The sequence below is a fragment of the Panthera onca genome, chromosome F2 (assembly GCF_046562875.1).
Source record: "Panthera onca isolate mPanOnc1 chromosome F2, mPanOnc1 haplotype 2, whole genome shotgun sequence".
Lineage (NCBI taxonomy): Eukaryota > Metazoa > Chordata > Mammalia > Carnivora > Felidae > Panthera > Panthera onca.
In genome coordinates, this window is record NC_138356.1 from 49667712 (window position 1) to 49681884 (window position 14173).

The 14173-nt window shown below is 35.3% G+C and overlaps 1 protein-coding gene across 49 annotated transcripts in view; it reads left to right on the forward strand.

The window, feature by feature from the left end:
• Positions 1-14173, forward strand: part of RIMS2 (regulating synaptic membrane exocytosis 2) — a 602465-nt gene that overhangs the window by 269236 nt on the left and 319056 nt on the right. For all 49 annotated transcript variants that reach the window (XM_060611071.3, XM_060611073.3, XM_060611075.3 and 46 more), the window contains one exon: positions 5331-6256. In XM_060611071.3, the coding sequence (XP_060467054.2) occupies positions 5331-6256 (926 nt within the window). The remainder of the gene's footprint in view (positions 1-5330; positions 6257-14173) is intronic.

Genomic DNA, 14173 nt, shown 5'->3' on the forward strand with positions numbered 1-14173 from the left:
GATACTATACCTTAGAATGCATTTTTAAAAACTTAATTTCATGTTAAGTAACAGTGACAATAGTTATCCCAATTTCAGAAATCATGAGCACTGTTCTATTTTTACTTAAATCCAGTACAAATCAGCATCTACAGGATGATTCAGATGCTTCAGGCAAATTTCATAATCTCTAGAACAATGTGATGGCTGGATTTAATGTTGAATTCAATTTTTCTAAGGTATGATTTTAAAAAGCACGTAGATGACTTTCTAAGTGCTAATTAATAATAGGCTTTCTTTTGGAACTGAATTCTATGATAAATATTATTTACCAATAAAATAGAATATATTTTTTCTATTGTAAAGGCTCACTATAGTCACTTTATTTGTACTCTACTTACTTTCAAAAATTTATGTTCATTCCTCAGGGAATGACATGTTTTCTTTTCTTCGCCCTCCCTCTGTCCCATAACACCAAGTGTGATGCTAAATGTATTACTAGCATCCCCTAATTTACAAAGAGGTTTTGTTTTAAATGTTTAATTGTAAAGCGATTGACACTCAGAGTACATTTGCCAAAGAAATCATTTTATAAACAATTGTTGGATTTTGAAGCTCAACAACAAAAGCCAAAGTAACATACAACATGCACTACTAAGAAAAGCAGTTCCTTCCTTTCCCTGATAGTGTTATCTCTGCCAAGACAGCAGTAGGGGAAAGAGAATAACTAGACTATTTTAGCAAATTGGTGGGTTTGGGTATAGAAGGAAAGAGCATATCATGAAAAGTAGAGATCATCTAAGGGAGAATTAACCAGTTCTTTAATTCAACAGATATTTATTGAGCATCTATTATGTGCCAGCGTCCATAGACCCAGTTGCTGTTCCTCATGAACCTTCTTGCTTTAGAGTATAATATACATTCCTGGATAGAAACGGGTAAGATTACTTAGGGAAGAAGTATAGTAAGGAGGAGGAAGGCCACTGTTAGGTTGAATTGCCTTCAAAATACTCAATTTCTCTGTTACCATTTTCTGATTGATTGATTGATTGATTTTACTTTCTTGTATGGCCTTAGATCCCACATTTTAGAGATTAATTTGTATTAACAATCTTAAGGCATGTAAGTGTTTTTTATAATATTATAAAGCCAATACCCCTTCATTCTGATTTCATCTGGTCATTTTTCTTTTGACTCCCAACTGGGATCAAGTATAATGTGGAATTGGAATTTTCTCAGTTTGAGAGCATGAAATCTTTTGAAAAGGAGGGGTACAGGAGGAGGCTTGATGGGCTGATTTTAGATGGATTCTAGAGATGAACTACCTGGAAAATCCGTGATTTATATCAAACAATCAAGAATTTGGTAGATTTTATATTTTATAACACAGTTTTCAGTAAACAACAACAACAAAAACCAAAGTGATAGTAACTGAATGAGAACACCCAAAACATTTCCAGTGAAGTTGTATATTTTATATAAATGGGCTACACTCAATGTACCTACATTACTGAGGTCTTGGTTCAAATGTACCTTTTCAGGAAGACATTTCTTACCAAAAGTAGCTTCCTTCAGATACATTTCATAAATTTGCCCTGTTTCAATTTTCTTTCATAGTATTTACCACTGTATGGAATTGCCTTTATTTGTCTAGTGCCTAATTTATTTGCTGATTGTTTGTCTTGCCTACTAGAAAGAAAGCTTATTTAGGGCAGGGACTTTATGTGTCTCTTCTCTAATGTAGTTCCAGCAACAAGAATCATAGCTGGCACATATTAAGCCCTAAATAAGTATTTGTTCAGCGAATGAATTAATAGGGGAACTACAAAGGTATGATAGACACAGTCCTTCCTGGTTCAAAATTTAAAGTCCAGTGGACAATGCAGAACACTAATTAGGTAATTGTAAATAGAATGGGGAACAGAATGTGTGCTGGGGAAATACAAAGGCACAAAAGTGAGCTCTAAGTGATGATCTGATCTTACTGGTCTCTGGTAATGAGGTAATACTGCTTTCAAAATTTATATACTTATAGCTAGCTATAAAATTTCCTTTTCAACCCACACTGGATTTTAGGGAAATTAGAATTTATTTAAACAATGAGGGGATGGTCAAAGTGGGCGAGAGGGCGTGGGAGGTACGCGCTTCTAGCTACAGAATGAAAAAGTCACAGGGATAAAAAGCACAGCGTAGGGAATGTAGTCAATGATATTGTAATAGCGTTGTATGGTAATAACAGATGATAGCCACGCTTGTGGTGAGCACAGCATAACAAATAGAGAAGTTGAATCACCACGTTGTATGCCTAAAACTTACGTAACATTGTGTGTCAACGATACTCAAATAAAAAAGTTTCAAAAATAAATGAAGTTAAAAAGATCGTTTTCTTACGTATCATATAAATCTGAGAAACATTAGCATCTTACTCTTGAAAATATAATTTCTTGATATTGTATTTGGTTTATGAATAATCTGTCTTTTTAGAGACAAATATATTTATTGACTGAGGTTGGAAACAAATAACACCCCAAAATGTATTTGAATTTCTGACATAAAGTATGCATCTAATGGAGGTTAGATGGTCAGTTTAGAGGAACTGATTTAATTGCTTATTCTTTAGAGTTCTCTAGAGAAATTCTCTTTTCTTTCAGTGAGGTTTTTTTTTAATATAGTAAGTAGATATAAGTAGCCAGTTAAAGAGATGTGAATATGTTGAAAATTGGCACAGTTAATTTTGACATTTTGACAGAAGTATCATTATTTTTTTGCTATCCCTAAAGCTTTCATTTAGGCATATTAACTTGATGAAGTTATGGTGTCAGTATTATAAGATCATAGTCCCTAAGAAATGGAAGAGTTTTAGAATCATGTGCCTTCTCAAAATCAAGGATCCTCTCTTATCATTTCTTTATTCCTAATCTCTATTATAGTATGTGGCATTTAGTTCTTACCTAATACATATTTGTTAAAATAATATATGAATTAATGTGTATAGTCTAAAATATAGACTTTCAAAGGTTAAATGGCCATGTAGGTTCAAATAACTGGTTAATAACAAAAACAGAACCAAGAAACTCAGATCCCTTAATTCTATTCTTTTTATGACACATTGCGACCATGCTAAATTATTTTTTTTCTTTCGTTATATGTATAAAAAAAATGACAAAAAAGTAAAAGGAATTATGTATAATGGGCACACATATATAGGATATTAGGTAGGTTTATGCTCTATTTTGAGTGCTCTGTTTTGATTATGTATTTTATTTTTTTAATGTATTTTTTTTAATGTTTATATTTGAGACAGAGAGGGCGAGCAGGGGAGGGACAGAGAGAGGAGACACAGAATCCAAATTAGGCTCCAGGCTCTGAGATGTCAGCACAGAGCCGGACGAGGGGCTCAAACTCATGGAGCAGTGAGATCGTGACCTGAGCCGAAGTCGGCCGCTCAACTGACTGAGCCACCCAGGCACCCCTGATTGTAGATTTTAAACCGTAGGAGTCTACGGTTTTATGTAGCAAAACCAAAAAGATTCAAGTCCTAAATGTTTTATATGTAAGTGTACATTTACATATCAATGTAAAAAAAAATCACGTCCACTTGCCTAATCATAAAACATTTAGGAAAACAGACCAGTTCCTTCATTTTCTGTAATACTTTGTCCTTTGTGGTTCTGGGGAGAGTTTACCCTGGCTATACCTTTGTGTGACATTGAAAGGTGGAAGAGTTACAGAAGCCGTTATTGTCCAGCAGCGGTTGCTGGCAGGCACACGGGCAGATGCGAAAGTCTCCGTGGCTCCTGGCAAGCTCCTGTTAATTGGCCACCCTCATGCCGTAGGCAGCTGAAATAATTGGTGGCAAACTCCCCAAAGACTCTTGAGATTAACAGCAGCTTTCTAATGAACATTTTGAGAACCCTTGTCTTTTGTTCTTCAGGCTAAGAACAGCAGCATTAACTTCTGTGGCCTTCACTCCTTTGCTGGTTCCGTTGTGTGGCTTTTGATTCTGTATTAAAGCCCTCACTGTATTAAAGCCTGGAAAACCTAGAGTGACTCCTGTTTTTACTAACCAATCTTAATCGGTACATTGGCAGGTTGCATTTCAGATACAGGGGAAAGAGATTCGACGACACAGAAACTGTAGAGGAGCAGGAGGCTGTTCCTGGGTTGGGTTATTCCACCTGGATCCTTTCTCTGCTCTTGCTTTTAGGCCAAAAAATACATATGTATATACGATATACACACACACACACACACACACACACACACACACACATAAGAAATTCACAACTGAGCTATCCAGTGTTGGTCATCTTTAACTTCAACTGACCCTGCTTTTTTGTCGTCTCCCGTTCATATGTCCTGGCAAAAGTCTCTGTAATAGTAATTCTCAACTTCTGTCATCTCCCCGCTGCTTTTCGTGGCTAGTGGTTGACATTTAGCTGGGTTTGTACCAGGGAAGAGGACAGTGTGAATATCTTGTTGACAAAGAGTATTCTGTATGATTACAGGGTCCACTATGTTGTACTAGTGTTAGAGGGGCAGGTTGAGAACTTAATATACAGTCTGTTCTTCTGAGGCTCTGAGGAAGTATGAGGGGTCAGATGGGATGACAAAGAGAGGTGTCATTGAGCTGGCCTTAATCTCAGTGAAGATGGAATAAAAATAGCAGTTCTCTGACTTCTACAAAGATTTTTTTTTTGTTTCTGTGATGAATAAGTCATTATTTTCAGTATGTTTTTTAATTGTGTATCTCAAGTTAGAACAGTAAAGAAAAGTTGGAGATATAATGCTAAGATAAAGATTGAGCTGAACCAGTACTAGGAGTGATATAAGTAGCTGATGAATGAAAAACGATTTTTAAGAGCCAGCGTTTAGTTTTAGCCAGAAAGTATTCAGCTCTTGAGCCAAATCAGTTTGGCTTCATTATATTTTCAAGTGACTTCATATCGAGGTGTCAAGAATAGAGAGAATGTCAGGTGGAATTTTTCAGAGCCTCTGAATAGCAGTTGGGAGATGGTTGAAGTGTATTGAGCAAAGCAAAGAAATCACAGTAAAGTCCATTTTGCAGAAGCAGAGTATGGTGCTGTCTTATTTCAGGGCGCTTTAAGTATATTCCATAGGTAGTGTGCAGGCATTGAAGAACCATATCAAAAGTACCTTTAACATTTCCTATTTGAACTGAATAAAATGAATATTAGTAAAACTTTTATTATGGCATGACTGTAAAAAGATTTTTTTTTTAAAGTAGAAGAACTATCTGAATATAATTCGTCAACCTGCCAGTGAATCAGCAAAACGTTGAATTGTTTAGACGTTGCTCTTCTCATCAGTCTTTGTCTTTGGTTACTTAGGACACGAAGTCCCTCAGTATCCAGAGATCAGAATAGAAGATACGACCAAAGAGAAGAAAGAGAAGAATATTCACAATATGCTACTTCAGATAACGCCATGCCTAGATCTCCATCGGATTATGCTGATAGGAGGTCTCAGCGTGAACCTCAGTTTTACGAAGAGTCTGACCATATAAATTACAGGGACTCCAAGAGGAGAAGTCATAGGCATTCCAAAGAATATATCGTAGATGATGAGGATGTGGAGAGCAGAGATGAATATGAAAGGCAAAGGAGAGAGGAGGAGTACCAGGCACGCTATCGAAGCGATCCGAATTTGGCCCGGTATCCAGTAAAGCCACAGCCCTATGAAGAACAAATGCGTATTCATGCTGAAGTGTCCCGAGCGAGGCATGAGAGAAGGCATAGTGATGTCTCTTTGGCAAATGCTGAACTGGAAGATTCTAGGATTTCTATGCTGAGGATGGAAAGACCATCAAGGCAGAGATCTATATCTGAACGTAGAGCTGCCATGGAAAATCAGCGATCTTACTCAATGGAAAGAACTCGAGAGGCTCAGGGACCAAGTTCTTATCCACAAAGGACCACAAACCATAGTCCTCCCACCCCGCGGAGGAGTCCGATACCCATTGATAGACCAGACATGAGACGTACTGACTCACTACGGAAACAGCACCACTTAGATCCTAGCTCTGCTGTGAGGAAAACAAAACGGGAAAAGATGGAAACAATGTTAAGGAACGATTCTCTCAGTTCCGACCAGTCGGAGTCCGTGAGACCTCCACCACCAAAGCCTCATAAATCAAAGAAAGGAGGTAAAATGCGCCAGGTTTCATTGAGCAGTTCAGAGGAGGAATTAGCTTCCACGCCTGAATACACCAGTTGTGATGATGTGGAGATTGAAAGTGAGAGTGTAAGTGAGAAAGGTAAGCACTGGATTCCAATCACACTTTAGCTGTAGTTGATTCCATGAGGGTTTCTTTTTAGGCTGTGTTGGTGATTGACATTTAATAGTTAGATATTACTACCTTTGGAAGTTTCTTAATGGTGCTGGCTATGTGAAGAAAAAATTCACATAAAAGTTTTAAAAAGTGGATATCTTCTGTTATTCTTGTGGAAGAAAAGTCTATTGATTTTTTTTAAAACCTATTTTGCTTTGTTTCTGAAAATTTTCTTGCATCACTTGATGCTGTATTAAAAAAATACCTATTACCTATAGTTGTAAATTAGCATTTTGTATGTGTTTCTTTTGGCAAGAAACAATATGTATTTACTCTAGAATAACTGAAAAATTCCTCGAAGTGTAATGAATGAAATACAAACTATCCATAATCTTTTCCCCCAAATATAACCATTAACATTTTGTTGTATTTCTTCCCTTTTTCCTATGCATGTATATTTTACATGTTTATATATATAATTTTGTTCTGATTTTTTCAACTGATATCATATCATTAGCTTTTTCCAAAGCCATTAGATGTTCTTCATAAATATGTTTTAAATGGCTGCACTAATCGTCTATTATATAGATGTGTACCACAAACTAACTATTCCTTTATTGGGAGGCATTGCAGTTGCTTCCAATTGCTAGCACAAATAATATTATAATGGTTATCTTTATATAAGAACTTTTGTCTAGTACCTGAGAATTTCACAAATACATACTCATGCTTTGATTCTTACAAACTTTTGGTTCAGAATACCAACTTGCTTTCCAGAAAGGTTATAATGCTCCATACTCCTGTCAGATGTGCTTAAGTTTTGTCTCAAGATACCAAATCTTTGCAGTTGCATAGGGTACAAAATGCTCTCTCTCTCTGCCATTTTAATTTGAATTTGGTTGTGCAGTTGAATGTTTTATATGTTTGTTGGTGTTTGATTATCTTCCATGAATTGTCTGTTCATTCCTTTTATTTCTCCTGCCCATGTTCCTATTGGGTATTAATTAGTTTTTCTCTTACTGATTTATAAGATCTTTTTATATGGTTAGGATTTTTACCCATTTAACTGTCATCTGTTTGAAATGTATTTCCCATTTTGATGTTTCTCTACTAGTTTTCTGTGGCCATTTGGAAATATTGAATTTAATATAGCTGTTTTTGCATCTATGGTAATTTTTTCCCATTTCTTTTATCTGTAGAAACTCTTTATTCATCCCCAAATCAGTTAAATATTTAGCTGTGTATTTTCTCATGTTTTTATTATTTACTTTTTTAAACTTTAACTTTTTCATCTTTTTGTAACTTATTTTGGTATATGCCAAAATATACCAGATAGGTGAGTATCTAACATGAATCCCCTATACCACCCACCCTCTTGCACGACACACACACAGTTTTCTGGCACCTTTGATGAATAATCGACTTCCTCATGAGAATCAACAGGAATCAATAAATTCAAGAAGGCAGCTAGATATGGAATTAATATGGAATTATTTTGTACTGCACCAAAAATAATTAGTTGGGACAATGATTGAAAAGCAGTTCCCATTCTGCCCAAAAAACAGAAAATGTGATTTTAAAAATAACTAGTAAGAAATTTAAAAAATAATAAGAAAGCTATAAAACTTACTGACTAACATAAAAGAAGATAGTCATTGAGTGAGTAGGTATTCATTTCATGTTCCTAATTGGGAAGGCTAAATATTGTAAAGATGCATGTTTTTTCTAAACAGTGTCTTGGGGTTAATGATATTTTAGGCATAATCCCAATCGGTTCCTGTATTTTATTTTTAAAAGTGAATCTGGAGGGAGGGTGTGCGGGAGAAAAATGTTAACTCTTTTTTTTTTTTTTTCCCCTCTGTGCATTGTAGGCTCCCTGGGGACTAGAGATGGTAAATTAGACCGACAAAAGACAGATTAAGAGAGAAACACGTTTATTATGTGGATTGTGCATACCTGTGGGAGCTTCCAGCTACTTGAAACTTAAAGGGGGTGGTTAGAACTTGGGTTTCTATAGTATCTTAACAAAAGAACAATAGATTTTTAGAGAAATGAAAAGACTAAGGAAAGGGACTTTGAGTTTCTAGGTAGCAAATCATAGGAAGATAAACGTATGAGTGAACTAATGGAAGATAAGGGTTACCTAGTAAAGTTTGTTACACAGACTTCTCTGGAGCCATCTTTTGCCTGGTAGAATAATTAACTTCTGTCCTTCCTTATAGAGAGGGCAGAGGGGACACATTTACAGATTTATATCATACCTATTTTAGGCTAATAGGGGGAGTGCAAGGAGCTTTTCTTGTATCTGCTTCTTCTCAGTTGCCTTCTGCTCAAAATAATCCTTATGCCAAAGTGGCATATTAAAACAAATAAGTGATAAAAACATAGAAAGTAGCACAAACCAAAGGGGAAGGGGTAAATTATTCAACAAATGGGCTTGGACAAAATGTAAATACAGTGAGGAAAAAAAGTTAGACGCTCATTTCGTACAAGTTGCATGGAAATTATAAACAATAAGAAAATTGTGTTTATTAAAATAGATCTATAAGAAGAAAGTATAGATCTTAATTTTATCATAGAGCATATAGAAAGTTTATTTCCCACAAGCTGTAATACTTCCTTAAGTATAATCAGTAGTCTTTAGTTTGGTCGTTTTCCATGTTTGTCTGAGTATATCATAATATTAAGAGGTAAGAAAAAGATAGCTTGGTTATCTTTAGTGGATCAGTTTAGATTCTGTTACATACTTCTATTATTCTTTGCTAAAGTAATGTCTTCAGTTTTACTACTTAAAGATATAAGAAATAAACACATAAAAATCTCACATAAATAAAAAGCTGTATGAGTTGAATGAAAATTTTATGTTATGCTATTTAGTAGAACTACAACTTTTATCAAATACAGAAAGAAACGAAATGTCATTCACATCTGTATCCTCCCTTACTTGAACTCCTAGTAGACACCTAGACATGGTTCTCCTTCTCATCTGCCTAATAATCTGCTTTACAGGGTATGGTTTCTCCCAACATGTATTTCCAGTAAACAATCATAATTCAGCTTTGGAGGAAGAAATTTAAATAAAATAACACTTTCCTGTTGGATATTACCCCCAATAATAGTATTCAGGGAGGTGAAGTTATAGCCGTTGAGAGACTGGGACAGAGATTAAACTTTATCATGACTTTTCATCATGAGAGAGGCATTTTTGGTTGCTTGTGGAAAAAGTATCAGTCTGATTTTGGAATACGCTACTTATAAAGATATCTAACATTGTGATTCATAGCCATCATTGGTAGTTAACTAATGCTTGAAAATTCTTCCTAATAATTAAAAAGGTTTCATTAGCAGCGTTTCCCCCCCATATGCTTATATGTCGACACATCATTTTGATGAGGATCCACCAACTTTTAAAAGATAGTTATTTCCTTGCTTTATTATCGCTAGACTAAATGACCCCAAAGAATGTGTTTAACAACTGAGACATCTTTCTCATTGTCTTTACATTTCTGTCTCTTTTCATTCTTGTGCACAACCTTTCAAAAATGTGGAAAGCAAATTTGGATCACATAATACAAAGTATTAACCAGCATTGTATAGACAGCACCAGGCAGCATTCTTATTGCAGAAGGATTCTTTGCAGGCCCTTGTATGTCATATTACAGCATCTACAAAACAGCAGGGTCTTTCCTGAGTTTTAAATAATAAAATTCTGTAATTCACAAGAAGCTTATAGTTTAATTTTTTTTCCCCTCTGCTGTCCTGTTGGCTAGCCACCTTCTTCTCCTCCTCCTCCTCCTCCTCCTCCTCCTCCTCCTCCTCCTCCTCCTCCTTTTTCCCCCTAACTTCACCTTTATTGGTGTTTTGGTGGCTTTGGCTCTTGTCTTATTCATTTGTCATTTGTCTCTTTGGATAGATCTTATTATTCTAAATATACAGAATTTCACTCAAACTTATAATAGATGTCATTTCATTCACTAAGTTCTGTTAAATGCTGCTGATAATTACAGTCTATGAGTGATTGGGCCATTATTCGTGAAACAATAAATGGAGAAGAGCTCTTTATGGAGAAGAGCATGGGTTTTAGAATCAGAGGAGTTTAAATCCTGGCTGTGAAACTCATTAACTGCATGATCTTCTCCTCCCTATTTAACTACTCTAGATCTGTTTCCTTATCTACTAATGTGATAGTGTGTTCGTTGTTTGGTAATTTGCCGAAAAATAGATATTAAAAACATTTTTAGATTACTTACTAATGTTCCATGACGGTCAAAAATAGTCAAGACTTTTTTGAGACAACTTTCAAGAGTTTTGAATGAGTGTATCGTCATGGTTACATGGATTGTGGTCATTTATGTTGGTTTTGCCCCTTCTAGGATCTGCCACATGTTGAACTATCCTTGTATTTTTAGGCTAAGAAGAATATACTTTTTAGTTTGTTGAGATATAATTTTGAGACGTAAATCCAATGTGTTGCTAAAGACTAGGCACCTACTTATTCCTTTTTCAGCCAAATGCTTTTTAGTGTCTATTATTTGCAAGATGTTGAATTGGACCTAGTAGAAAATACAGAGATGAATAAGACCTAGTTTCTACCCTGAAGAAATTCAGAGTCTAAAATAACTAGCAACATAAGCCCACTGTATTATAGGTACTTTGGACTTAAGAAAGATTTCCATGTTTTGTAACACTTATCTCTTAACTAGGACATAGTTTGCTTTTCACAGTGCTATATTGATTACTTCCTCATAGTTTGTGTTGGGTTAGAAAATTGCAAACTGATGTTTTTCTTTTTTTTTTTTTTTTGTCTTTGGATTATGGAAGGAGAGAAGTCTTAGATTGCTGATGTCATAGTACCTCTGAATCTAATTGTGAGATCTCTCTCTCGATGTTTAAAGCATATTTTTCATAACCTTTAAAAAGTGCTGTTGACTTTCCAGTTTTGTCTAGTCTCGAGGAGATTTCTCAGTTTCAGTACTATTGAAATCGGGGCTGGATAATTGTTTTGCAGGACGGTCTGGGGCATCATAAGGAGCTTAGCAGCATCCTTGGCCTCTACCCACTAGGTGCTAGTATCATCCCCACCCCCAGTTATGATAATCTAAAATATCTCCAGGTATTGGTACATATCCCTTGTAGGGCAAAGTCCCCCAAAGCCACCTCCACCTTCCACTCTTAACCTCTTCACTTATTTTCCTTCTCTCCTCACTTTTAGAATCAAATGAGAGAGTCATGGCCAGCATTTAAAACAAAACAAAACAAAACAGAGAGGGAGGGAGGGAATGAGGGAGAGAGAGACAGAGCGGGGGGAGGGACTGGAATAGGATAGAGTAGAAAATATCAGAGTGGAGTGCACCGAGTAAGGGTAATTGATCTGTAAAATCGTTTTTCTCTACAGGCGCACAATATAAAATATATATTCCTTACTGTGGATTATGGCCAAAAATGTCTTAAAGCTTTACTCCCTTATAGAATACTTTTGTGATTCACTTGATGCTAGTGTTTCCTGCCTTCCCTCCACCCCCATCTCCTTCTAGACTTGGAGAAAGGTCTACAGATGATGTTCAGTGGCTAATTGATGTATTGTAAACACAATACGTTTTCTTATTTGATATATTTTAATCTTAGTATTATAATGCAATGTGTTTTTCACCTTAATTACATAGTCATGTTGTCAGTCAGTTGCCCAACTCACAAAATTCAGTTTGATTTTTTTAGAGAGCAGTGAGATCATTGTGAAGAGTTTGAATTTCCTCTGTCTTTCAGGTTCTAACCTGACCTATTTTACTTGGTTGTTACAGATCTCTTTTATTTCTTTGTCAAATCTTGAGGGACTGGGCTGGTAAATGTTAGCATACATGTATATGGCAATCTTTTAAGTTATAAATTAGGAAAATGTTTGATTCAATTATTAGACTCTTGAAAGTAGCACATCCTTTGGCTTATTTTGGAGAAGGAGTGAGTGGAGATGTAAAGGTGGAGCAAATTGGAGAACAGACCCAGAACAGGAAAAAGGGAAGATAGACTGCAAATCTCCAGATACAAGCATGAGTCTTAACGTATGAAAAACAAACTCTAAAGAAATCAGCTTTATAAATAAAGCTTTCTCTCAAAAAATAAATCAACATTTAAAAAAATTTAAAAAAACTAATGATGAAATATGTTTTGTTGATAGAAAAATATAAAGCTTTGTGAAAAACAAATTATTGACTGATACACATAATAGAACAAAATACCTTTAATGCTGCACAAGCCAATTATGTTTGAGTTAAAAAAGCATCGAAATAGCAGAAAAGTTGGGTCTAAGACTAATTCAATATTTCAAGCAGTATTCAATAAATTCATTCATCCATTCTTTATTTGGTTCAACTAGGATATATTAAATGTCAATAATCTATAGTACTAGAATATGAAACATGAAATATGAAAATATTTTTATGACCCTAGAATTGCTTTTTTATGGAACACAAGTAAGAGCTTGTGCTATAAATTTGACTGCATTTATGCTAGCTGGCTCATCCAAGAAAATTATACATGGGTGTGGATTTTGTTTTTGTTAGCTCATGCTAGAAGCAATCTGTTTTCCTTTCTAGGATATACCCCTGAGAAGAGCTTTTTCAGGAAATATTTGGGATATGTTTCAAAGCAGACACATAGCTCAAATTATTGCCATATATAACCCCATTCTCCCTGGAACAGATTATCTGCCTCTTTTTATGGGGCTTAGCTTTGTTAAGAACTCTTTCAGAAGCGATTAAAGTGAGCCTGACATAATAAAGTTCAAGTATGGATTCCTGCTGTGTAAGATTGATGTTAGTTTTATTAACAGAGGACCGAATGAAATAAAGGTAAAGGTTTAATTTCATAGGAATCTAAGATGCTCCTGATACTTTTGGACAAATCTTGAAATAATAATAAATAATTCATGGAATGGACTGTGGAATAAAATAGTAGGATCTATGAAAATCACAAACTTTAGTCAATGACTAAAACAATAACAATTTAGACTATATGTAGGAAGAAGGGTGTCAAAATAAAGAAGTGGCTAAAAGAGAATAAAAGATGTTAAAATTGTGGGTTAAAAGTAAATAGATATGAATTAAATATTTTCCAGTCTCTTCAAGCCAAATGTATTTTATATCTTATAAATGTAGATATAAAATGATTATATTTTACAAAACAGTACACATATTCAGAAGAGTGTGTGTGTGTGTGTGTGTGTGTGTGTGTGTGTGTGTGTGTGTATTTATGTGCAGTGTCAAAGAGCAGACTGAGCTTTAAATTTTATTCTTTAAAATTTTTTTAAATTTATTTTTGAGAGAGAGAGACAGAGCACAAGCCGAGGAGGGGCAGAGAGAGAGGGAGACACAGAATCCATAGCAGGCTCCAGACTCTGATCTGTCAGCACAGAGCCCAGTGCAGGGCTAGAACTCACAAACCATGAGATCATGACCTGAGCTGAAGTTGGAAGCTTAACCTACTGAGCCCCCCAGGTGCCCCTAAATTTTATTCTTAGAGATGATTCTATAAGCTACTTTATTTCAGCACATCCTGCACATGTTGAGAATTTTTTAAAGAAAAAATTTATTTACCATGGGACTGCTAACCTGTGCTTTGTAATTAAAGATACCTAGGGTTTGGGGTGCCTGGGTGGCTCAAATGGCTAAGTGTCTGACTCTTGATCTCAGCTCAGGTCTTGATCTCAGGGTGGTGAGTTCAAGCCCTGTGTTGGGTCCATGCTTGGTGTGCAGTCTACGTTTTATATATATATATATATATATATATATATATATATATATATATATATATGTATGTATGTGTATATATGTATGTGTGTGTGTGTGTGTATATATATGCACACACACACACATACATATATACACATACATATATATATATATATAT